The sequence below is a fragment of the Aquarana catesbeiana genome, linkage group LG01 (genome assembly GCF_042186555.1).
Source record: "Aquarana catesbeiana isolate 2022-GZ linkage group LG01, ASM4218655v1, whole genome shotgun sequence".
Taxonomy (NCBI): Eukaryota; Metazoa; Chordata; class Amphibia; order Anura; family Ranidae; genus Aquarana; species Aquarana catesbeiana.
The window spans coordinates 37,405,836-37,432,377 of record NC_133324.1 but is presented as its reverse complement, the minus strand read 5'-3'; the positions used below and the strand labels follow the sequence as shown (position 1 = coordinate 37,432,377).

The 26,542-nt window shown below is 43.1% G+C and overlaps 1 protein-coding gene across 1 annotated transcript; it reads left to right on the top strand.

The window, feature by feature from the left end:
* Positions 1-4,278: 4,278 nt before the first annotated feature.
* LOC141140623 (vomeronasal type-2 receptor 26-like) lies at positions 4,279-12,868 on the top strand. Its single transcript, XM_073628046.1, has 4 exons — positions 4,279-5,106; positions 9,866-10,093; positions 11,711-11,834; positions 11,961-12,868. The coding sequence occupies exons 1-4, from the start codon at positions 4,279-4,281 to the stop codon at positions 12,866-12,868; spliced, it is 2,088 nt and encodes a 695-aa protein (XP_073484147.1).
* The last annotated feature ends 13,674 nt before the right edge of the window (positions 12,869-26,542 follow it).

The window sequence follows — 26,542 nt, the reverse complement described above, 5'->3', positions numbered from 1 at the left end:
TTTTAAAGGAAAAAATGTAATTTGAAAACTGCTTACGGCTTTAATGTAATGTCGGGTCCCGGTAATATGGATGAAAATCAGTGAGACAAACGGCATGGGTACCCCCCAGTCCATTACCAGGCCCTTTGGGTCTTGTATGGATATTAAGGGGAACCCCGCACCCAAATTAAAATAAGGAAAGGCGTGGGGCCCCCAGGCCCTATATACTCTGAACAGCAGTATACAGGCGGTGCAAACAAGACAGGGACTGTAGGTTTGTTGTTGTAGAATCTGTTTGTAATTTTGAAGTGGTACATTTTTAACGTGTTTAGCTCCAGCTAAAATCTATTTTAAGCTTTTTGGAAAACATAGGGAAGTGCTATCCCCCCTGTGACATTTGTTTTGCTGTCTGTGCTCCTCTTCAGAAGATTTCACCTCACTTTCTGTCCCAATGACAAATGTTTTTGGAAAATTTGGGGTTTTTTGTGAAACAAGGATTGGTGATAAAGCATCAGTGGAGAGGAGAAATGTTTTTCCCATATTAACTCTTACAGGAGAGAATTTCCCTTCCTAGGGGTAGATTTCATCTCACTTCCTGTTGTCTCCTTCCGTTTGCAAGTAGGAGTTGTTTGTAAGTTGGATGTTTAAAAGTAGGGGCCTGCCCTATATACTCAGCAGAAATTGTGGCCTTAGGTGTTGTTGTGGCCACAACACTGTAAGCCCTCACAGGGCCCTGCTGTGAAATATTAGATCAATGCCCTGTACACACGGTCGGATTTTCCGACGGAAAAAGTGCGATCAGATTGTGTTGTCGGAAATTCCAACCATGTGTGGGCTCCATCGGACTTTTTTGAGAGCAGGCTATAAAATTTTCCGACAACAAAATCCGATCTGTTAAATTCCAATCATGTGTACACAAATCCGACACACAAAGTGCCACGAATGCTCAGAATAAATAAAGAGATGAAAGCTATTGGCTACTGCCCCATTTATAGTCCCGACGTACGTGTTTTACGTCACTGCGTTCAGACCGATCGGATTTTCCGACAACTTTGTGCAACCGTGTGTATGCAAAACAAGTTTGAGCCAACATCCGTCAGAAAAAATCCATGGATTTTATGTCGGAATGTCCGATCAATGTCCGATCGTGTGTACAGGGCATTACAGCGATTTCACCCACCGCATGAAACAACCTAATCCAATGAATATTTAGTGTAGCACAACTTCCCTAAAATTACATATCGCACTCGAAATCAATATTAAATTATTAACAACATAAATACAGTGTATGAATTATAATAGTCCACAAAATTTCAAAAATATCCACTATCCAATGTCTATATTATAAATGTTTCAATCTTGGTGAAATTAAACAAACACCCAAGTGTCTTAATTAATTTACAAATCAAAGAACAAACAAACAGAAATTCCCAGCGCTGCCCTAGCCTGTCTAGTGAAATGTAAAAAAATTGAAAAGTGGAATGTTCAAACTGATATAAATTAAAAATAAGAGTAAAAGTGAGAATAAATAAAAAAAACTAACAATAGAATAGAAATTGTGCACATGCGTGCACCTATACATAAAAATATGTCTCTTAATACTCCGTCTGGATAAGAATACAAGACAAAAAGTCAGTGGGAAATGTCTGTGGTATTAGTCTTCTCAGGGGTCTCAGGGAGGACACACTGGAAAAGAAGAGGGGAAGGAGAAAAGGTGCCAAGCAACCAATAGTGTAAAACGTTTTATTAGAAGTACATAAAAAGCATAGTGACAGGTTCAACTCACAGGGTGTATGCAGGGAGATAGTCTGTGCCTGGATGGGCTGTGTGGAGGATCCCGCACGGGATCATGAAGAAGTCCTCGCCGTAGCGGCAGCTCCGTGGAGACAGAAGGGAGAAATGAGAATACTGGATCCACGAGCTGCATGGAGCCTGTTTTGATAGCACTGATCGCTGTATAAATTACAATGGTCCCAAAATAGTGTCAAAAGGGTTCCGATGTGTCTGCCATAATGTCGCAGTCCCGCTAAAAATCGCAGATCGCCGTCATTAGTAAAAAAAAAAATTATAATAAAAATGCCATATATCTATCCCCTATTTTGTAGACGCTATAACTTTTGCGCAAACCAATCAATATACGCTCATTGCGATTTTTGTTACCAAAAATATGTAGAAGAATACATATCGGCCTAAAATGAGCAAATACATTTTTTTAAATATTTTTTGGGTATATTTATTATAGCAAAAAGTAAAAAATATTGCTTTTTTTCTAAATTGTTGCTCTTTTTTTGTTTATAGAGCAAAAAAAAGAAAGCTCTATTTGTGGGAAAAAAAGGACATCAATTTTGTTTGGGTACAACGTCGCAGGACCGCACAATTGTCAGCTAAAGCGACGCAGTGCCGAATCGCAAAAAATGGTCTGGTCAGGAAGGTGGTAAATCCTTCCGGGGCTGAAGTGGTTAAAAAAAAAGCAAGGAACTCCAACCGTGTACCTATTATTTCTGAGATGATCAAATTTGTACAGCTTAATAGCCTGTAGGAAACCATGTTAGCTTCTAACAATTGCTCATATACCACATCTATTATTGCTGAGGAACCTTTGGAAAAATGGTTTACTACTACTAAGACGTATTGATACAGTGACCCACTGTCTTACACAAGTAACGCTGTGAGAAGGTTCTTTTTTCAGTTTATTGATCGAAGCTTTGACCCTGTATTAGCTTGACCTTATGTACTGCCTTCGACATTGGATAGAGTCATCATTACTTTCTCCAATTATGGCTCTGACAGTGCTCTGTGCCCTGATTGGGCAAAGCTTTTGTTGCTTCAGCCAACCAGGGCTTCCAATGCACTGTGCGGAGTGCATCATGGTTATTCAGTGGGCCAAACAAACGGTCGAACGCCCTGATAATTCGGGTGATAATTGGGCGTTGCACCAGCCAATGCTCGGGACGATCCGTTCGCCCAACTATACCAAGGAAATTAATACATTTTGGCCTAAATTAAAGAAAGAATATTTATTTGTAAAATTGTATAACAGAAACTAAGAAAAGCGTGCTCTTTTTAATATTTTCTGTAATTTTCTCTTTACCTAGGCAGGAAGGGGATGAAAGCGTCCGGTCTTGAGGTGGTTTACTGGAATATATATTTTTTTGTAAATGTTACTTTTGCTGTAACATGTCCTAAAGGCCTTATTCACACCTATGCAGGTTGCAGTTTGCATATTCCAGGTGCTTTTTGCGATTTTTAATACATGTTTTTGATCCATTGATGTCTATGCAACCAAAAACCAGAAAAAAGTCCCTGGCCCTTTCCATAAAATGCACAGATGTGAGCATGACCTATAGGAAACCATGTTAAATGGACTGTATTGTGTTTCTGCAAAAGGGAAAAATGCACCAAAAAAAATGCATAGGTGTGAACCAGGACTGAAAGAAAATTGCATACCCCCCAGAATGCATACCAGACCCTTTTGAGTCCACAAAAAAAGAAAAAAAAATTTATAGCAGACCCTAAGCGCCGATCACACTGAACACGATATTGAAATTGTGCTACTATACAATTTAAAAGTAGTACTACTTCAGGTGCTACTTGGAAGACATCTGTGATTTCATGCACAGGTGTCTATGCAAGTCATACCTGAACTTGAATAAAATAGTGCAAGAACTACTTTCAAAATCAGTGCGACTGATGAAAATTATCAAATCACATGAAAAGTCACACAGGTGTGACCAGCTTAACCCCAGCATGCTACCTAGCTGGCCAGGAAGGGGGGGGGGGTGAGTGTGCTGGACCCCTTCGTGAACCATAGCAGGCCATATGCTTTCAACATGAGGGGGTTCATTGCCAGGAGGGACTCCCCTGGTTAGGCACCTTGTCCCTCATGTGGATGAGGACAAGGGCTTCTTCCCAAACCCTAGCTCAGTGACTGTAAGGGTATGCAGGCTATATCAGATCTGTGCCAATGAATTTGATAGTTGCTAGGAATGCAGCAGATTCCAGAACCCATTTCTTCCTTAGAAACCATTGACAGCGGAAAGCTGTCCTATATAAAAGTGGTACATAAACCACTTCTAAATATGATGCTCATCTCCCACCAAACAGGGGGGCGAACAGGTTCAGATTGAACTGTTGGTAAATCCCTCTTTGCCAATTCCTAGTTTTCTTTGATACTCATAGTATTGTGGTTACACATATGTAACTGGACCTGTTCTATAATGTTGAAGAGGTCTTGTGACTCATACAGGCCATTTCATCAGAACTGAAACCTCCTCAACATTATGGAAAAAGTCTAGTAAGATGGAACTAACTTCTACTAGCTCTGTTGTGTTTATTCAGATCAGTCCTCGAGTTACTGACCCTCTCCTGAATGACAGAGAAAAATTCCCAAAGTTTTACCGCACCATTACTAGTAGTTGGGTTTGGTATGAGATGGTTATAAATGTCCTAAAACTTTTTGGATGGAATTGGGTTGGAATCATCACATCAAGTGACGGCACTGGAGAAGTGGAACTGCAGACGCTGAGAAAAGAGATGACCAGACATGGGATCTGTATAGAGTTTGTCATCTACCTGACCAACAATGTGGAAATTAACAGACTGAAAATGATGGCTATTGAGAAGTCCACTACCGATGTTGTTGTAGTATGTGGCCATTTTGTATTTGAATATATTGTCTTTTGTACAGAATCAAAAGCTCTTAGAGAAAATATCACATTAATTCTTAATCAGTCATGGAATATAATTTCATATTCAGAGATCACTCTGCGGGAAGCATGTAACTGCAGCTTATTACCTGTCTACCCTCCCCGCTACATACCCGGATTAGATGTTTATATGGAGAATTCACATCCATCCAAATTCCCAGCTGATCCATTGTTGGAAGATATTGGTCTCATAAAGTTTAACTGTCTTTCTTCTAATGAAGTTAAAAATAAGATTTTCAGATTATTTGGTTTACTTCCTAATGTCACCTGCACTGGGCAAAAATGGATCACACATCGCTTCAGTGCCAAGCATGACTCAAAGTTTTATTTCTTCTACACTGCAGTATATGCTCTGGCTCATGCTTTGAATGATCTGAAAATAAGTAGAAATACATTTGGAAAGTATGGATTACGGAAAAAAGTAAGTTTATACCCTGTTATATTTATCTGATATATTTATCTGATCCTCTAAATGTTGTGTCTACAATTGACTCTTGTTAGAAGTAGAGGCTGGGAGTGATACAAAAGCAAATTCATACATTAGTAAGTTTTATCAACTTCATCAACAGGAAGAAAATTTCCTAAAGTACCACAATATTAACCCCTTCCTGCTCAAGCCTGGTATCTGTCAGAAGGACTGAGTGTATGGCCATGCTGGAGGATCTGTGCATGCACATTTTACAAGCCATTCTTCAATGCCCCAGGTTTTGGCTATTTGCATGCTTGCACGCACACTACTTAACATAAGCATGGACAAGATTGCATGTCAGACTTTCATTTGGTGCCAAACTCTCTATTTAAAGAACAACTCCCTGAGGAGTAGTTGTTGGGTGGTCATCAGATTCTGAGCCTTGTGACCAGTTCTAATTTTTGTGGCTCTATGCTTGACTTGGTTTTCCTCCTGATTCCCTTGTATCCTGATCTCTTGTTGCTGACTCTGGATTGTGTCCTGACTTTGTCCTTTGCCTGATGTGGTACCTCTGTTGTCTGCCTGATATTGACCCCAGATTTGCTTCTTATTTTCTGATTTGGTTCCGTTGCTACTCGGCTGATTCCAGCTTGTCTTGACAATAGCTTACTGCCAACATTTGTTGGCTTCTGTGCTCCACCAGTGCACCCTCATATTGCATCAGATCTGTTATCCACACCACAGCATCCCAGCAGTAATCAGGCTGCCCCCATATCATCCACTGTGTCTGGACCCATTGCAGGCACCTATCCCATTCCTCTTCCTGGTATTTCTTGTAACCAACTCCAGGGAGTATTATTATTATTATTCAGGATTTATATAGAGCCAACAGTTTACGCAGCGCTTTTAGACAAGATGTGTAAGGCAAGCCCCCTCATCAACTCAGCCTCCACCAAGTACATGACAGCATGCTGCCACACATATGCATTATGTGGGTGGTAATGGGTTAACACCATGCATCTTAATAACAGATAATGGATAATACATTCAAGAGGGTGTCATGTACCTAGTAGAACCCTCCCCTTACACCTGCTGTGCAATACTCCCTGGAGTTGATGACCAGGTGTAGCGGGATAAAGAAAGGCATGGATACCTGTAGTAAGTCCAGGCATGATGGGTGGTCAGATGACAGTCTGGATGCTGCTGAGATGCTGTGGATGCTCAGGCTGGGTCTTGTGCAGAATGGTGGCACGCAGAGCACAGTAATTTCAAGGTGCAGGAAGAAAAATTTTAGTCAAGAGAAGCCAAAATAGGTAGCAGAGGTACCAAATTAGTCGACAGGAGCAGGCCAGCATCAATATATTATTATTTTTATTATTATTATTATTATTATTATTATTAATAATAATAATAATACTATTGTGGGTCAGATTTTTTTTTTAATAATAAAAATCAGGAGATATCCATTACAAATTACTACCAAAAGAAGGCCAATTTGTTCTTAAAAAAATAAGGTATAATTCACTTGGATACACTTGGGGTCTAATTATAAAAAAAAGTTTGCAAATGTCTCATTACTTGCGCAAATGTAACGCATAATATCTGTAATGTTTTTAATATGGGTGTAATGTCAAACTCTATATATTGCCTTTTGCTGGACAAATGTGCTGGAGCGCATGATTGGCGTGTGCTGGAGTCAGTGACAGCAAAACCGGGCGGATGCACGCGTGCCCCCTACCTAGAACTGCAGAATCACGTATACAGTATCTTACAAAAGTTACAGAGGTACAGAGTAGGTGAGGTGGAAAAAAGACACAAGTCCATCAAGTCCAACCTATGTGTGTGATTATATGTCAGTATTACATTGTATATCCCTGTATGTTGCGGTCGTTCAGGTGCTTACCTAATAGTTTCTTGAAACTATGGATGCCCCCGCTGAGACCACCACCTGTGGAAGGGAATTCCACATCCTTGCCACTCTTACAGTAAAGAACTGGCTACGTAGTTTAAGGTTAAACCTCTTTTCTTCTAATTCTAATGATTGTCCACGTGTCTTGTTAAACTCCCTTCCACAAAAACGTTTTCTCCCTATTGTGGGTTACCAGTACGGTATTCGTAAATTGAAATCATATCCCCTCTCAAGCGTCTCTTCTCCAGAAAGTATAAGTTCAGTGCTTGCAACCTTTCCTCATAACTAGGGATGGGCCGAACACCCCCCCCCCTCCCGGTTCGGTTCACACCAGAACATCCTAACAGGCAAAAAAATTGGAAGAACACTCGAACACCGTTAACGTCTATGGGACACGAACATGAAAAATCAAAAGTGCTCATTTTAAGGACTTATATGCAAGTTATTGTCATAAAAAGTGTTTGGGGACCCGGGTCCTTCCCCAGGGGACATGTATCAATGCAAACATTTTTTTAAAAACAGACGTTTTTTCGGGAGCAGTGATTTTTTTAATGCTTAAAGTGAAACAATAAAAATGAAATATTCCATTAAATATCGTGCCTGGGGGGTGTCTATAGTATGCCCCTTAAAGTGGCGCAATTTTCCCGTGTTTAAAACAGTAAAATGACATTTCTAAAGGAAAAAAGTCATTCAAAACTGATTGTGGCTGTAATGAATTGTCGGGTCTCGGCAATATAGATAAAACTCATTGAAAAAAATGGCATGGGTTCCTCCCAGTCCATTATGAGGCCTTTGGGTCTGGTATAAATATTAAGGGGAACCCCGAACCAAAAATTTGAAAAAAAATTGCGTGGGGGTCCCCCAAAATCCATACCAGGCCCTTCAGGTCTTAAATGGAAATTAAGGGGAACCCTGCGCCAAATGTTTTAAAAAAATAGCGTTGGGTCCCCCCAAAATCCATACCAGACCCTTATCTGAACATGCAACCTGGCAGGCTGCATGAAAAGAGGGGGGGATGAGAGAACACCCCCCTCCTGAACCGTACCAGGCCATATGCCTGACCCCAAAGCACCTTGCCCCCATGTTGATGGGGACAAGGGCCTCATCCCCACAACCCTTGCCTGGTGGTTGTGGGGGTATGTGGGCGGGGGGCTTATCGGAATCTGGAAGCCCCCTTTAACAAGGGGACCCCCAGATCCCTGTCTCCCCCTGTGTGAAATGGTAATGGGGTACAAATGTACCCCTACCACTTCACAAAAAGTGTCAAAATGTTAAAAACGACAAGCTTGAGGACAAGTCCTTTATTAAAAAAATAAAAAATGTCCCACGATGTCACCTATCTCCTATGTCTTCTATCTCCCCACGACGGACCGAAAAAGAAAAAAAAAAGCAGAGACCGATCCGCCTCCCGCTGTATGACGCTTCTTCGCTGATGACAGTTCTTATATAACTGAGGGCGGGGCCACCCGGTGACGTACCTGGGTGACACCACGGGGACTTCCCTATGGCTTCCCTGTGGCGTCAGATGGGAGTGGGTCACCCAATTACTTAACCAGGTGGCCCCGCCACGACGTACATTGTACCCCTACCATTTGACAAAAAAAGTGTCAAAAATGGTAAAAAAAACAGCTTGGGTCAAATCCCTTATTAAAAGAGAAAAAAAAATAAAAATGTCCAGCGATGTCTATTCATCTTCTACTATCATGCCTCCAGTGAGCCTAAAAAAAATAAAAAAATAAAACGCAACACCTCCTCCTCCATGGGAGGCTCTCACCGAGTGACACTTCCCATTGGTGACAGTTCTTATATAACTGAGGGTGGGGCCACCCGGTGCCGTAAACAGGTGACCCCGTCCCCTGTGACGCCACAGGGAAGCCATGGGGAAGCCATGTAATGTAAGGAGTGTACACACTTTTGTGAGATATTGTATATGCATGATTCTGCACAGCCAGCCCGCACTGTAGCAGTAAAACTACCGTGTGCGGTCAGCAAGTGGCTAAAGGAAATCATTAACAGCAAGTGAAAAAGGCATATTTTTGAAAGGAACCAGGGCCATCCAATGTAACGCTAACTGCATTTTAAGTGCAGCAAATGCTGTATGAAGTCCCAAGTAATGAATAATTGGAAATGCAGATGTTTGGCCAAAATGTGACACCATCGGTGAAAGCACACAGCAGGTATGTTTACAAATGTGGCAAATTTTCCAACAAACATTTTAAAAAAGTGCCAAATTGGTAAAGCGGTCGATTCTCACTTGATTCTGACTCTGTGATTTTCGAAGAAATATGTTGTAGTAAATACAGTATATTTGTCCTTTTTCTTATCCTTCCTTTTCATCCGTCTTTATCCTCTGTATTGTACCTTTCTTTTTTTTTTTTTTCTTTCTTTCTTTCTTTCTGGTTCAAATTGCAGAACCTTTAATTACTCTTTTTAGTTTTACAACTTTTTTGACATAGGCTCTTGTACGATTTATGATAAATGTAATTTCTTAACACTATTTACTGATGAATATTCTTAAGAAATGCAACACAATATTAGACAAAGGCTTTGATATGTTTGTATTGTTCATTGTATGGTACAAACCTCTCTTGCATAATACAAAGAATTATCTTTTTAAACACTTATTATATACCTGTATTAGGTTTGGTGACAGAGCTCTCCAAGGTAAGCTGAGTTGCACAAACCCCCCACCCAACGTGACCCCCGTCACTGTAACATATGCCATTTTCAGTTCTGTTATGGAGTCTTATTGCTATGTTGTGTCTAGACATGTTCTCTTTGTTCTGCTTTTGAACTTATCTTTGTAATTTGTTAACATTCCAATAAACACATTTTACAAGAAATATATTTTTCCTTTGAAAGTTGAGCAGATACATCCAGAGGGTTCATTACGAGAGCACCACAGGAGAGGAGGTCTTCTTCAATGAGCGAGGAGAATTAAATTCTGAGATTTATTTAGAAAAGTTGATCCATTATGATCTTTCACTGGAAAAATTTAACATAATGTCAGAATACCTTGCCAGCAGTTTGTCTTTAGCAAAACAAAAGCGAGAAGAATTTCAAGTACAACTCCAATGGAAACGGGGCAAAGTAAGGGTATTCTTATATTTCCGTATGACGCATTTTGCTTTCTCAACCTGGATATTGATATTCTTATAATAGAAAACACTGCATTGTAAACCACACAGCAAATAAAAGCAAAACATTGCAAGAGGAAGAAAACTTTTAATGGTTATAAAAATAATTTTAATGGTTATACCCAGGGCTTTTTTTCTCAAACAATAGGTGCTGGAACTTAACCATGGCCCCACAAAACCCCTCCCCCTACGCACACCCTCCAAATCACATTAAATAGTGGGTGTGTTCAGTCAAATTTCACGAAAACAGTAGGAGGGTCTTAAAGGGGCATTAAATACCAAGATTGCATTACATACGGAGTGCAGAGCTGTCACTTGTAAACACAGAAACCAGACTTCTGTGTTTACAAGTGATCAGGCACTAAAGGGTCTGAGCCAGAGGTGGTGGAACTGAGTTCCACCAAGTTCCCTCTGAAAAAAAGCCCTGGTTATACCAGAATGATGCCTGCCCCTACAGGCACCATTCCGATATGTTTGTTTTAGTCTGACAATGTTGTACATTTCTTGTGATAGTAATAAAGTGAATAAAAAATGTAAAAAAAAAAAAGTGTAAAAAAAATGTTTGTATAACATAAAATAAAAAATGTAAAGCACCCCGTCCCACTGTGCTTATGCGCTAATGCCAATGCATATGGTACTCCCGCGCGCATATGTAAACGGTGATCACACCACACACGTGAGATATTGTCGTGAACACCAGAGTGAGGGCAGTAATTCTAGCACAAGACCTCCTCTAATCTAAACTGGTAACCTGTTCAGGCATTTAAAACGTTGCCTATGGAGAATTTTAGGCACCGTAGTTTGCCGCCATTTCACGGGTAGACGCATTTTTAAAGCGTGACGTGTTAGGTATCTATTTACACGGCGTAATATCATCTTTCACATTATACAAAAAAACTGGGCTAATTTTAATGTTTTTGTTTTTATTTAATTCATGAAAGTGTTTATTTTTTCCCAAAAAAATTGCATTTGGAAAGCCGCTGTGCAAATACTGTGTGACATAAAAAATTGCAACATCCACCATTTTATTCTAATGGCCTCTGCTAAAAAATATATATATATATATATATATATATATATATATATATATATATATATATTTTTTTTTTTTTTTTTTTTATTTCTAGCAAAAAAAAGTATTTTTTTTTTTTTTTTTTGCATGTAGGAGTGAAGTGTCAGAATTGACTCGGATGGGAAGTGGATAACTATTAAGTGAGGAGCAACTTCACTGATCAGTCATAAATTGAAGGGTTAACAAGAGATCAAAGCGGCAACTTTCTAGCTTATGTTCATATATATATATATACTGGAGTTCCCAACTGTATGATTTTTTTAAGTGCTCTAGCAGATAACATGTATTTGCATGCAGCACCTTCCATCAGATGAGGTGCTTAGTTTTCACTACAAATACATTTTGTGCTTATTGAACATTTTTTGTGAAATGTATTTTCTGCTAACAAAATGTATATTGTGTACAGTATTTTAGACTGTACTCAATATAGTTATTTTCTTCCATGTTTGGGAACCTAAAGGACTAATCTAAATCTGCCTAAACTTATTTTCCTTTCAGTTTCCCCAAGGTCGGTGCAATGATCCCTGTGCTCCAGGATACAGGAAAGCTCCAACTGGAGGAATCCATGCCTGCTGCTACCGGTGTGTGCCGTGTTCTGAGGGGGAAATCTCTAATACAACAGGTAATAAACACAATATTATTACAGAACAGATGTCAACTATAAATAATATATAATTTTATTACATTTTTAAATAAATTGATATTTGTGAAAATTTGTAACTTATTGCATGGTATTCTTCTTCCACAGACAGTAAGTTCTGCCACAGATGTCCCGATAACCAGTTGCCAGATGAAAGAAGAGTAATCTGTATCCCCAAAGCCTATGACTATCTCTCCTATGAGACAAACATCATAGCTTTAGCTTTTTATGTTAGCTCAATATTATGTTCTGCTGGAACACTCTATATACTGACATTGTTTATTTTACTCCGGGACTCCCCGGTTGTGAAAGCCAATAACCGAACTGTAAGCTTCATTCTCCTGACCTCCATCTTGCTGAGCTTCCTTTGTGTCTTCTTGTTCCTCGGTCGTCCTGTGGCTATAACCTGCATTCTGAGACAAACGTCATTTGGGGTCTTCTTCTCCATTGCCGTCTCTTGTATTCTGGCCAAGACTATCACAGTCTGCATTGCCTTCAAAGCCTCCAAACCCGGAAGCTACTGGAGGAAGTGGGTGGGAAATACGTTGTCTACTTCTGTTGTCATAATCTGCTCCTCTGTCCAAGTTCTGATCTGTGTTATTTGGCTGTCAGTGTCTCCTCCCTACCAAGAGTATGACGTGCACTCCTATCCTGGGAAGATCATCATTCAGTGTAATGAAGGGTCAGTTATCGGCTTCTACTCTATGTTGGGTTATATGGGGTTTCTAGCAGCTGTGAGTTTTGTTCTGGCTTTCATGGTGAGGACATTACCGGACAGTTTTAATGAGGCAAAGTGCATCACCTTCAGCATGCTGGTGTTCTGCAGTGTCTGGATTGCCATGATCCCGGCCTATCTGAGCACCAGAGGAAAATACGTGGTGGCTGTGGAGGTATTCACCATACTGACCTCCAGTGCTGGATTGTTAGGCTGCATATTCTTCCCTAAATGTTATTTAATTATCATAAGACCTGAGGGAAATTCCAGAAAATATATTCTGGACAAAGTCAAATCATAACCTACTTGTAAAAAAATATGTATATTAAATTAGTGCTGACTCTTAAGGAATAATTTGTGGTTTAGCAATAAATGGCCAAAAAAAAGTGTAACTGACCTGTCTCAATTCATTTCTAAAACATTTCTAAAAACTTGATGTGGCTCAAATCATCTGTGTTTGACTTCAGGGTGATCTCTGGGTCCTTATAAAACAGGTAACTGATGAGGCATTGTTTTCTGTACAAATATAAGCCCCCTCCTGGTACTAAGCTCTACCCCCTTTAAATTCACTATCAAATGCCAGTACTTTGGTGGGCAGTAGAGGTAGAGGCTTTTCACAAGTGAGAGAATGAGTCTTAGCACTTGTGAGAAGGTGGAGTTAAACAGTGACATAAACAGAAGCTGCCTAGGTATGTAATGCAAAGTGAGTGGGGACTAAAGTGTCAAACCAAAATTTTCTCTAGTTTTTGGATAGAGATAATTAAATATTTATTCCTCCTTTTCTATTACTCAATTTTGGGATCGAAAAAACAATTTTTCTGGGGTCTCCTCCTGTGTTAGTCTCCTGCCGAAAGGGGAGAAATGTGACAGACCTAGCCGAGAGAGAGACTTTTGGAGGGGACTGTATGTTAGCCTCTTGCCGATCGATCGGGGGCCCTTGAATTTGGGGGAACTGTGCTCTTTGTGAGCTGTATGTCTGGGGACCCTGGATTTGCCATATTGGAATAGTGGCTGATTCATAATGCTGGGACAGATACTGTTAGGAGATGCTGATGTAAATTCCAACACCTGTCTGTCTATTGTCTGCTAAAATGTGTATTGTAAATAAGTCTATTATGGGATCTAAGAGTCATTAGATCCCCATTGTTATTTGTGTTAATTAACTCTGCTATTGTGTGAAGAAGAGTCTATGTTGATTGTGATAATGTTGATTTGATTTTCTGAACTACAAGACGGCCAGTCTGGCCTAACGGCCATGAGTCATCTAGGCTGTCTAAAGGGATTAGTTAATTAGCTCATGTTAATTAGGTTAATTAGGTTACAGCTGTATTGTTAGAGTAATATGAGCAGGAGGTCTGCATCTCCACTTTTATTGTATAAATAAGACTGTATTCCTGTCAATAAAGTGAGATTCCTGTTTGAACTTACATACAGCCTGCCTGGTGTTTGTTCTGAGCTATCACAACTGGGTTAGAACGGCACATAGCTGAAGTTCTAATCCCGGAGCATTGGATGACTGAACCATCAGACGTTGCAATCGGATTCAATAGCAGCAGAGGAGTGTCGGGAGAGTGGAACCGAGCGAGCAAAGGGGCTTGTTACATATATATATATATATATATATATATATATATATATATATATACACAGTGTCTTGAAAAAGTATTCATACCCCTTGAAATTTTGCACAAATTTCTCATGTTACAACCAAAAAATGTAATTGTATTTTATTGGGATTTATGTGATAGACCAACACAAAGTGGCACATGTAATGGATTGCTGACACACTCCGCTTGAGTGCTTCCATCAGTACACTGCTTCCTCCAATCTGGGCCTTCATATATCACATTTTACAGCCAAATATTGTAACCAAGATCCAGACGAGACTAGCTCATTTACACAGTTTGAACATGGACTGTTTATTTTGAGAGCTCACACAAATACAGTATCTCACAAAAGTGAGTACACCCCTCACATTTTTATAAATATTTTATTATATCTTTTCATGTGACAACACTGAAGAAATGACACTTTGGTACAATGTAAAATAGTGAGTGTACAGCTTGTATAACAGTGTAAATTTGCTGTCCCCTCAAAATAACTCAACACACATTCATTTATGTCTAAACCGTTGGCAACAAAAGTGAGTACACCCCTAAGTGAAAATCTCTCTTCACCTCTGCCACTCCTCCATGATGACATCACGGAGCTGGTGGATGTTAGAGACCTTGCGCTCCACCACCTTCTGTTTGAGGATGCCCCACAGATGCTCAATAGGGTTGCGGTCTGGAGAAATGCTTGTCCAGTCCATCACCTTTACCCTCAGCTTCTTTAGCAAGGCAGTAGTTATCTTGGAGGTGTGTTTGGGGTCATTATCATCCCGTCACAGCACATAATTGTAAAGTGGAAGGAAAATAAAAATGGATTTCAATTTTTTTTACAAATAAATATCTGAAAAAGTGTGATGTGCATTTGTATTCAGCCCCCTTTACTCTGACACCCCTAACTAAAATCTAGTGGAACAAATTGCCTTCAGAAGTCACCTAATTAGGTGACTAATCTTTCCGACGGACTTTCGCTGGAATTACGGCAGACTTTCAGAATGAACGGACTTGCCCACACATGGACAAGTCCGTTCATTTTGAACGTGACTCAGGTGCGACGGGACTAGAAAAGGAAGTCAATCTTGCCGCTTTTATCGGCGAGATTGACACCTTGCGAGCCTCGTCATATCAGGCCCTTAGGTCTAGTATGGATTATAAAGGGAAGCCCCTACGCCAAAAAAACATTGTGGGGTCCCCCCTAAAATCCATACCAGACCCCGATCCGAGCACGCAACTGGTCAGTCCGGTTAGGAAAGGGGGTGGGGACGAGAGAGCGCCCTCCCTCCTGAACCGTACCAGGCCGCATGCCCTCAACATGGGGGGTGGGAGCTTTGGGGAGGGGGGCGCCCTGCAGGGCCCCCACACCCCAAAGCACCTTGTCCCCATGTTGATGAGGACAAGGGTCTCTTCCCGACAACCCTGGCCGTTGGTTGTCGGGGTCTGCGGGCGGGGGGCTTATCGGAATCCGGGAGCCCCCTATAATAAGAGGGCCCCCCAGATCCCGGCCCCCCACCCTATGTGAATGAGTATGGAGTACATGGTACCCCTACCCATTCACCTAGGGAAAAAGTGTCAATAATAAAACACACTACACAGGTTTTTAAAATAATTTATTAAACAGCTCCGGGGGGTCTTCCTCCGGCTTCGGGAGTCTTCTTCCGGCTTCGGGGTCCCTCCGGTTCCTCTTCTCCTGGCGTCCGGTTGGTTCTTCTCCGCTCTCTCCGGCCTCTTCTCCCGGTTTTCCAGTTCTTCGGCCGGCTCCTCCGCTGTCTTCAGGCCGCTCTCTTGCCAGCGGAGGTCCGGACTTCTGGGCTTCTTGTCTTCTTCCCTCTTCTCTTCTCCAGATGTTGACACGACGCTCTCTCCGGCTGGACTTCTCTCTGAGGGCTCCGTTGTGACTTATATAGGCGGAGACCCTGCCCCCTTATGATGTCACAGTCCCTGAGCATACTGGGACTGTGACGTTTTAGGGGGCGTGGTCTCCGCCTATATAAGTCACAACGGAGCCCTCAGAGACCAGTCCAGCTGGAGAGAGCGTTGTGTCAACATCTGGAGAAGAGAAGAGGGAAGAAACCAAGAAGCCAAGAAGTCCGGACCTCCGCTGGCAAGAAAGCGGGCCCGAAGACAGTGGAGGAGCCGGCCGAAGAACTGGAACACCGGGAGAAGAGGCCGAAGAGAGCGGAGAAGAACCAACCGGACACCGGGAGAAGAAGAACCGGAGGGACCCCCGAAGCCGGAAGAAGACCCCCGAGGCCGGAGGAAGACCCCCCGGAGCTGTTTAATAAATTGTTTTAAAAACCTGTGTAGTGTGTTTTATCATTGACACTTTTTCCCTAGGTGAATGGGTAGGGGTACCATGTACCCCATACTCATTCACATAGGGTGGGGGGCCGGGATCTGGGGGCCCTCTTATTATAGGGGGCTCCCAGATTCCGATAAGCCCCCCGCCCGCAGACCCCGACAACCAACGGCCAGGGTTGTCGGGAAGAGGCCCTTGTCCTCATCAACATGGGGACAAGGTGCTTTGGGGTGGGGGGGGCCCGCAGGGCGGCCCCTCCCCCAAAGCACCCACCCCCATGTTGAGGGCATGTGGCCTGGTACGGTTCAGGAGGGGGGGCGCTCGCTCGTCCCCACCCCTTTTCCTGACCGGCTGGGCTGTGTGCTCAGGATCGGGGTCTGGTATGGATTTTAGGGGGGACCCCATGACGCTTTTTCGGCGTAGGGGCTTCCCTTTATAATCCATACCAGACCTAAGGGATGGGTATGCCTCGCGCTCGCCGCAATAGGAAAATTTGTTTTTCCTATTGCAGCGAGCGCAAAATGCAATACCCTGCCCTTGCGTCGTATCTGGTCCGTTGGCGCAGCATACAGACGAGCGGGCTTTCCGTCAGACCAGCACACAGACGAGCGGACTTTCCGCCAGAAACTGAGTCCGATGGAAAGATTTGAACATGTTTCAAATCTAGGTCCGGCGGGCTTTCGGGAAAAAGTCAGCCGGAAAAGTCCCCCGGAGCCTACACACGGTTGGATTGTTCGGCGGACTCTGGTCCGCCGGACCAAGTATGCCAGAAAGTCCGCTCGTGTGTATGCGGCATAAGGAACACACCGGACAGGTCAGGATAAAGTTGTGTAGAAGTTTAAAGCAGGGTTGTGTTATAAAAAAAATATCCCAAGCTTTGAACATCTCATGTAGTACTGTTCAAGCCATCACCTGAAAATGGAAAGAGTATGGCACAACTGCAAACCTACCAAGACATGGCCGTCCACCTAAACTGACAAGCCAGGCAAGGAGAGCATTAATCAGAGAAGCAACCAAGTGGCCCATGGTAACTCTGGAGGAGCTGCAGAGATCCACAGCTCAGTTGGAGAATCTGTCCACAAGACAACTATTAGTTGTGCTCTCCACAAATCTGGCCTTTATAGAAGAGTGGCAAGAAGAAAGCCATTGTTGAAAGAAAGCCATAAGAAGTTCCGTTTGCAGTTTGCGAGAAGCCTAGTGGGGGAAAAAGCAAACATAGGGAAGAAGGTGCTCTGGTCAGATAGGACCAAAATGGACTTATTGGCCTAAAAGTAATACGCTATGTGTGGTACAAAACTAACACTGCACATCACCCTGAACACACCATCCCCACCGTGAATCCAATCTGACAGAGCTTGAGCTATTTTGCAAAGAAGAATGGGCAAAAAGTTCATTCTCTAGATGCAAAGCTGGTAGAGACATCCCCAAAAAGACTTGCAGCTCTAATTGCAGCAAAAGGTGGTTCTACAAAGTATTGACTCAGGGGGGCTGAATATAAATACACACCACACTTTTCAGATATGTATTTATCATTTTTCTTCCACTTCATAATTATGTGCCACTTTGTGTTGGTCTATCGCATAAAATACCCATTAAAATACATTTACGTTTTTGGTTGCAACATGACAAAATGTGGAAAACTTCAAAGGGTATAAATACTTTTTCAAGGCACTGTATGTCTCGGTAGGGAGGTGGATCATGATTGAGGCTACAACCATTATCCCGGTGGTGTAATTTTTTTCAGCCAGTGATTCTCTTTCAGGTAAAAGTTTTCCCAAGCAGCTGAGCAGCCGCTGAAATACTTTTACAGGTGGCGGAAGGGGGTCCCACCCCCCCTCCTGCAGCCGCCATTACTGGGCACTCCCAAGCAATCGGGAAGCCCAGGAGCACTGAAGCTGTTCCTCCCACTGTGTGATGCCAGTACATGCAAGAGTTGACTATGTTTTCACTTCCGGATCCGACTTTTCATTTACTGGCTGCATATCGGCCAGTGAAACAGCTAATCAGAGCACGGCCAGGGACTCAGATCCTGCAGTGTCAGAAGTGTTCCCCTGCTTTCACTCACAGCACTCCACAGAAACTGCCTTACTAAAACTCACTAATGATTTGCTAACTGTTAAAACCAATGTCCACTACTCCATACTGTACTACTAGACTTTTCTGTGACCTTTGATATTCTTGATCACCCACTCCACCTCAATAAACTCCATAAGCCTAGCTTATCGGTATGTGGCTGCCCTAGAGATGCCTGGCCAGGAAGAAGTACAGGTGGCATAAAAAAGAGTTCCTGTAGTTTCAGCAGTGCAGTTGTCTGCAGGGGATGACTGAGACTGGTGTCTCGAAGGAATGTAGTCAGTGGGACTTGCAGATGGCTCAGTTCAGGTGGCAGGCAGAGACATGGTCAGGAAACAGGCTAAATATCATTTCAGGTGGCAAGCATAAATGTTGTCAACAAACAGTCAGGGTCAGTGCAGGCAGCAGGCAGAGGCAACAGTGCACTGGTGTGACGATGATGAGGAACACTGTTACTGTTTGCACTGGCTCTGGTGACACCTTACTAATGTGGCGGCATTTAGGAACAATGTTTATGGCTTCAATGGCTCTGGTAACACTGGCACCGGTATGGCTAGTGATCAGGAACATTGCTGCTGGTTGCACTGGTCTGATGACACTCTCAATGATGTGGAAGCAATCAAGAATATCTTTTCTGGCTTACAATGGTCAAGTGACACTAGGACTGGTGCAGTGGTGATCAGGAGTACTGTTGCTGACTAACTGGTCTGGTGACAGTGACACTGGGACTGGTACAGTGGCAATCAGGAACATTTTTTATGGTTGCACTAGTTTGTGTCACTGGCACTGGTGTGGCCTTGGTCAGGAACACTGTTGCTGGTGTATACTGTTCTGGTGACACTAGGACTGGTGTGGTGGTGATCAGAAACACTGTTACTGGTTTACAATGTTCTGGTGACACTTGAACTTATGTGACAGCAATCAGTGACACTGTTTCTGGCTTACACTAGTCTTGTGACACTGTACTGCTGTGGTGGTGATCAGGAACATTGTTGCTGGCTTACAGTGAATTGGCAAAAGTGGTGAACAGGAACTGTAATGTAAACCAGATTTTCATTACCATAAAACCGGTGCAGGCTTCTGCTTATATACGTGTGTGTGTGCATTGTTCAAATGCTTTACTTCTAGGCAAAGAAGTGCTATTCCTGTTTATTGTACTCACATTCGTGCACATCTCACACACGTGCACGTGCGCTTATGAAATAGTGTGCATACTTAGCGCCCAGTTTCCTATATAAACTGGCCTGTCACCATGACCAGTTGCTGAATGGTCTTTAGCTTGTACCTGTATTCCTGTGACCTGATCTATTGAACCTGCTTACCTGTGTATGAACTGACTTTCTCCTGGACTCTGCCTTCACTCCTGCATTAACCACTTAAGGACCAGCTGCTGCAGTTGTAATGCGGCAGGTTGGCTCTTCTGGGCAAATCTCCATCATTGTACGTCGGTGCAATGCCGGAGCTGATGCGCGTGGCTGGCGGGCGCAATGCCGGCTGGATACCCGCGATTGCTCCTGACAGAGACAGAATGGAAATCTGTCAATGTAAATATACAGATCTCCGTTCTGTCAGGGGAGGAAAAACAGATCTGCTGTTCCTACTGATTATGAACAGCGATCAGTCTCCTCCTCCAGTCAGTCCCATCCCCCCACAGTTAGAAACAATCCCTAGGTAACACATTTAATCCCTTGATCACAACCTAGTGTTAACCCCTTCCCTGCCAATGACATTTATCCATTAATCAGTGGCTATTTTTAGCTTTGATTGCTGTATAAATGTCAATGGTCCCAAAAAAGTGTCAAAAGTGTCCTGTCTATCCGCTGAAATATCGCAGTCCCACTAAAAATCACAGATCACTGCCATTACTAGAAAATAAAAAATAAAAATGCTATAAATTTATCCCCTAATTTGTACGCGATAACTTTTGTGCAAACCAATCAATATTGCGATTTTTTTTCACCAAAAATATGTAGAATACATATTGGCCTAAAATAATAAAAAATAAATAAAATTTGGATATGTATTATGGCAAAAAGTAAAAAATATTGTTTTTTTTTTCAAAATTGTCGGTCTTTTTTTGTTTATAGTGCAAACAATAAAAACCTCAGAGGTGATCAAATACCACCAAAAGAAAGCTCTATTTGTGGGAAAAAAGGACATAAATTTTGTTTGGGTGCAACTTCGAATGACCGCGCAATTGTCAGTTAAAGTGATGCAGTGCCATGTCGCAAAAATGGCCTGGTCATTAAGGGGGCAAATCCTTCTGGTCCTTAAGTGGTTAAACTTGTTCACCTGATCTCTCTGACTTTGTCCTGTTTACTGAACTTGTCTTTGCCTGCTGATTCTGTACTGCACTGCCCTGGCTGTTACTGACCTTGCCCTGCTTCCTGGACTTGCTTTGTCTGCTGACTCGGTCCTTAGTTACCCCACTGCCGCAGGTGGTTGCCTGCATACCGGCTCTGCTACCATCTCCTGCTCTGGTGCCAATCTTCTTCAGTTTCCTGTTCCTAGGACTGCGATCCCCAGCTTCATCCACCTAAGAGCGGAATTCACCAGCCAGCTACTCCAGTACTCACATAGTTGCCAACATTGTAAAAAAAATTATACGGACACTTTTTGGCCTGTGAGCGGAGTCTTATAATTAGGGGGCGGGGCATACGTTTGCTGTAGAGGGGGTACATAAAAATGCGGAGAAAAATGGGTGTGGTTTAAGCTAACTATTGGGCGTGGCTTAAAGGGGCGTGACTCAAAGGGGTGTGGTTAGAGTCTGAGATGAACGAGGGATGGAGGGGGGAAACAAAGGGAGAAAGAGAAAGAAAGAAAGAAAGAAAGAAAGAAAGAAAGAAAGAAAGAAAGAAAGAAAGAAAGAAAGAAAGAAAGAAAGAAAGAAAGAAAGAAAGAAGAAGGATGGAGGGACAGCAGGCTCATATCCTACACCACAATAGAAATATGTGTATTTCAGAAAGTTTAACAATCAGCAGATAAAGATACTCCAAACACCTGTTGTTGGTGCTTCAATCATCCCGGCACCATGGTTATTATGGTGACAGGATTATTGAAGCGCATTATTTCTATTATTAAATTGTAATATAAAAATAAATAGTTAAAATCATAATGTAGAATCAGTGGAACTCCTGAGTGTGTCACTTGCCACGTCACCTGTTATCAGGTGTCCCCAGCGGAGTCCCTCTATAAACCAGGCATTCCCAGCAAAGTCCCTCCTTACATCAGGCATTCCCAGCGGAGTCCCTCCATACACCAGGCAATCCCAGCAGAGTCCCCCTTACATCAGATGTCCCCAGCAGAGTCCCTCCTTACACCAGGCAATCCCAGTAGAATCCCCCCTTACACCAGGAAATCCCAATAGAGTCACTCTTTACATCAGGCAATCCCAGCGGAGTCCCTCCTTACATCAGGTGTCCCCAGAGGAGTCCCTCTGTACATCAGGCATTCCCAGTGGAGTACCTCCTTACACCAGGCAATCCCAGTGGAGTCCCTTATTACACCAGGCAATCCCAGTAGAGTCCCTCTTTACATTAGGCATTCCCAGCGAAGTCTCTCGTTACACCAGGCATTCCCAGCGGAATCTCTCCTTACACCAGGCATTCCCAGCGAAGTCCCTTCATACACCAGGCAATCCCAGCGGAGTCCCTCTTACACCAGGTATCCCTAGTAGAGTCCCTATTTACATCAGGCATTCCCAGCGGAGTCCCCCTTACATCAGATGTCCCCAGTGGAGTCCCTCCTTACACCAGGCAATCCCAGTAGAGTCCCTCTTTACATCAAGCAATCGTAGCGGAGTCCCTCCTTACATCATGTGTCCTCAGCGGAGTCCCTCCTCATATTAGGCATTCCCAGCGAAGTCCCTCCTTACACCAGGCATTCCCAGCGGAGTTCCTCCTTACACCAGGCATTCCCAGTGGAGTCCCTCCTTACACCAGGCAATCCCAGCAGAGTCCCTCCTTACACCAGGCAATCCCAGCAGAGTCCCTCCTTACACCAGGCAATCCCAGCGGAGTCCCTCCTTACACCAGGAAATCCCAGCGGAGGCCCCCTTACATCAGGTATCCCCCAGTGAAGCCCCCCTCTCATCAGGTATCCCCCAGTGGAGCCCCCCTCTCATCAGGTATCCCCCAGTGAAGCCCCCCTCTCATCAGGTATCCCCAAGCAGCGGAGACTCTCTCCGCTGCCATTACAGAAAACCGGATCGAACAGGCAGAGTCAGTGGAACAAAATAGGCGGAGTCGGCCGGGAGGCTGCCAATAGAAATTGAGCTGCGGCGACGCCCACCCCCCCGCCCCTTCCCACATCAGGTCACAGACAGACCAGCAGCAGGGCTGGAGGTGGGTGGTGCCGCAGCTCAATTTCAATTGGCAGCCACCCGGCCTCTTGTTTGTTCTAGTCTTCAAGAAAATGGCGGCCGGTGGAGACATTGTCTCTGCTGGACGCGGACCTCTAGCGGCGGCAAAAAATCGGGAAAACAAGGATTTCCCGGGACATTTCCTGGGAATCGCGAAAACCGGGAAAGGGGTCTAGATCCCAGGAATGTCCCGGGAAATTCGGGACAGTTGGTAAGTATGTACTCATGCCACTCCCTGCCCTCACACTTTCTGTCTCCACCTTCAGCAGTGTTATAGGGCGTACACACGGTCGGACTTTGTTCGGACATTCCGACAACAAAATCCTAGGATTTTTTCCGACGGATGTTGGCTCAAACTTGTCTTGCATACACACGGTCACACAAAGTTGTCGGAAAATCCGATCATTCTGAACGCGGTGATGTAAAACACGTACGTCGGGACTATAAACGGGGCAGTAGCCAATAGCTTTCACCTCTTTATTTATTCTGAGCATGCATGGCACTTTATCCGTCGGATTTGTGTACACACGATCGGAATTTCCGACAACGGATTTTGTTGTCAGAAAATTTTATCTCCTGCTCTCCAACTTTGTGTGTCGGAAAATCTGATGGAAAATGTCCGATGGAGCCCACACACGGTCGGAATTTCCGACAACACGCTCTGATCGGACATTTTCCATCGGAAAATCCGACCGTGTGTACGGGGCATAAGGCAGGAGCTGCAAGAGAGGCCTCCACAATGGTCCAGTCCTTAAGGGTACATGATAGGAACACTGTTGTTTGCTTACACTGGTTTGGTAACACTGGGACTGGCTTGGCAGCAATCAGGAACACTGTTGATTGTGTAAACTGGTCTGAAGACACTGGGACTTTTTTCATTTTTGTCATAGGGAGATTTCACTTAATGTCTTGTCCCACAGCCAAAATTGAGAGGAAATCCCTTTAAAAGTCAGAAAATGAATGAGTGTCCTCTTTAGAAGATTTTAGATTTTCTTTTTTTTTAGAGAGGGGAAATCTCCCAACTGGGGAGATCAATAGAAACCTGATAGGTGTTCCAATTCTTCTCCATTCTTTCCAAAATATTATGTACATTTACTGTGGCAGGGCGGCCCTTTAGCACAACCTGTAGGTGATCCCTTCCACCAGCTACAGGGTGCGAGCTTCCGGAGCCCTGCTCATGCTGTAATTGGACAACGCAGTGTCATATCGCAAAAAATAGCCTGGTCAGAAAACGGGTAAGCCCCTCCAGTGCTGAAGTGGTTAAATAACTTTATTGAATGGCTTTGTGTGTTTATCAACAAACCCATCCTTTGAAGTCAGGATAAAATGCCTACTTGGACAGTCATCACCATTTCCTCATGTTAATGGACTGTGTGTTCAATGGACAGTTTACATTCTAGACCACTGATAAAGAAATCTATTTATAGAGATTGTGAGGAGATGTATTTATTCGTGAACTGAAACAAGCGATTGAATACACTCAAAGAAGATAAAATAAGGACATACAGCAAAACCCATTAATTTAGTGAAGCTAAGTGGAGTGAGAAGCTCAGCTTGGCAAATGTTTCTGTTACTTAGGCAGTGAACTGAAAATGATAACTTTTTCAGGGTACTGCCCTAAAATATAGAAAGTATCTTTTTGATCATGGTTTCTCTTTAAAGGATGTGTATATTTTCCAGGGCATCTCCAAAGCCACATAATAAGTTCCCTCCCTGCTTTTTTTTTTTGTATTGGCAAAGGCCTTCACACCTATTTTACATTAGCTTTCCAAGCAGCTTCCCAATGGGCCACAATTGCGTATTGAAATTCACCTCTCGTTGACTTGAATACAAATCATATCAAAATGGCTTGGCACCCCCTAGGCACTTTCATAAACATTTTTAACCATAAATAGGACCCCTCAAGGCTGCCTCTTCTCTCTCTCAATTTTATCCTTACCTTAGGGCCCTTTTTGAAGATCATTAGAGCACATTATGATATTATTATTCAGGATTTATAGTATTTGTAGTACCAACAGCTTGTGCAGCACTTAATCAGGATACATGTAAGCAAGTATCACTAGAAGGTTCTTGCTGTTGACTTGCTGAGGGTTTTGTCTCAGGCTCTGTTTCCACTACTGCGACTTATTTTGCGACTTGGCACATGTCAAGTCGCATGACAAGTCAAAACCCATGTATTTCAATGGTCCCCGTTCTAATTGGTGCGACTCAAGTCGCAGCGTCTCCAAAAAAGGTTCTTGCACTGCTTTGTTCCGTCTTCGGTGCGACTTGTTCTCCATAGAAAGGTATTAAGTCGCAATGCAGTCACATGTACATGTCTGACACCACGACTTTGTTGCGACTTCCACGGAAGTCTACAGAAGCACATGATCTCTGCTCCTCCCAAATACATCACTTCCTATATTGATGTACATTAGTGTGGAAGACAGGAAGGGGAAATAACTAAGCAGGATAAGGAATTACATCACTCTGACTAAATCGCAGAACATCAAAGTTGCACAAAGTCGTTTTTAAAGTCGCATCAAATTGCAACATAAATCGCATTGTAAAGTCGCAGTGTAAATCGTGCGACTTTGGGGACGCAATAGTGGAAACAGAGCCTTAAAGCAAATTTAATTGAGGTGGACTGCCATTATGTATAACATGCATTCACCGTCTGTTCTTATCAGTTGCCAAGAGAAGACGCTGTGTTACAAATCCTCTGGTGTAATGGTACCTAGATGGTTACTGCGAAGCGAACCCGTGATTCCCATACGTCATTGGGCAGCCGGCAATAGGTTCCCTCCGAGAAAGCCGGAAGGGTACTCCTGGTGAGGATGGAGAGTAGGGATGAGCCGAACACCCCCCGGTTCGGTTCGCACCAGAACCCGCGAACGGACCGAAAGTTCGCACGAACGTTAGAACCCCATTGACGTCTATGGGACTCGAACGTTCGAAATCAAAAGTGCTCATTTTAAAGGCTAATTTGCATGGTATTGTCCTAAAAAGGGTTTGGGGACCCGGGTCCTACCCCAGGGGACATGTGTCAATGCAAAAAAAACTTTTAAAAATGGCCGTTTTTTCGGGAGCAGTGATTTTAATGATGCTTAAAGTAAAAAAAAAAAAGTGAAATATTCCTTTAAATATCGTACCTGGGGGGTGTCTATAGTATGCCTGTAAAGTGACGCGTGTTTCCCATGTTTAGAACAGTCCCTGCACCAAATGTCATTTTTAAAGGAAAAAATCTCATTTAAAACTGCTTGCGGGTTTAATGTCATGGCAATATGGATGAAAATCAGTGAGACAAACGGCATGGGTACCCCCCAGTCCATTACCAGGCCCTTTGGGTCGTGTATGGATATTAAGGGGAACCCCGCACCCAAATTAAAATAAGGAAAGGTGTGGGGCCACCAGGCCCTATATACTCTGAACAGCAGTATACAGGCGGTGCAAACAAGACAGGGACTGTAGGTTTGTTGTTAAGTAGAATCTCTTTGTAATTTTGAACATTTTTAACGTGTTTAGCTCCAGCCAAAAAATCTTTTCTAAGCTTTTTGGAAAACATAGGGAAGGGTTATCACCCCTGTGACATTTGTTTTGCTGTCTTTCCTCCTCTTCAGAAGATTTCGCCTCACTTTTTTGTCCCAATGAAAAATGTTT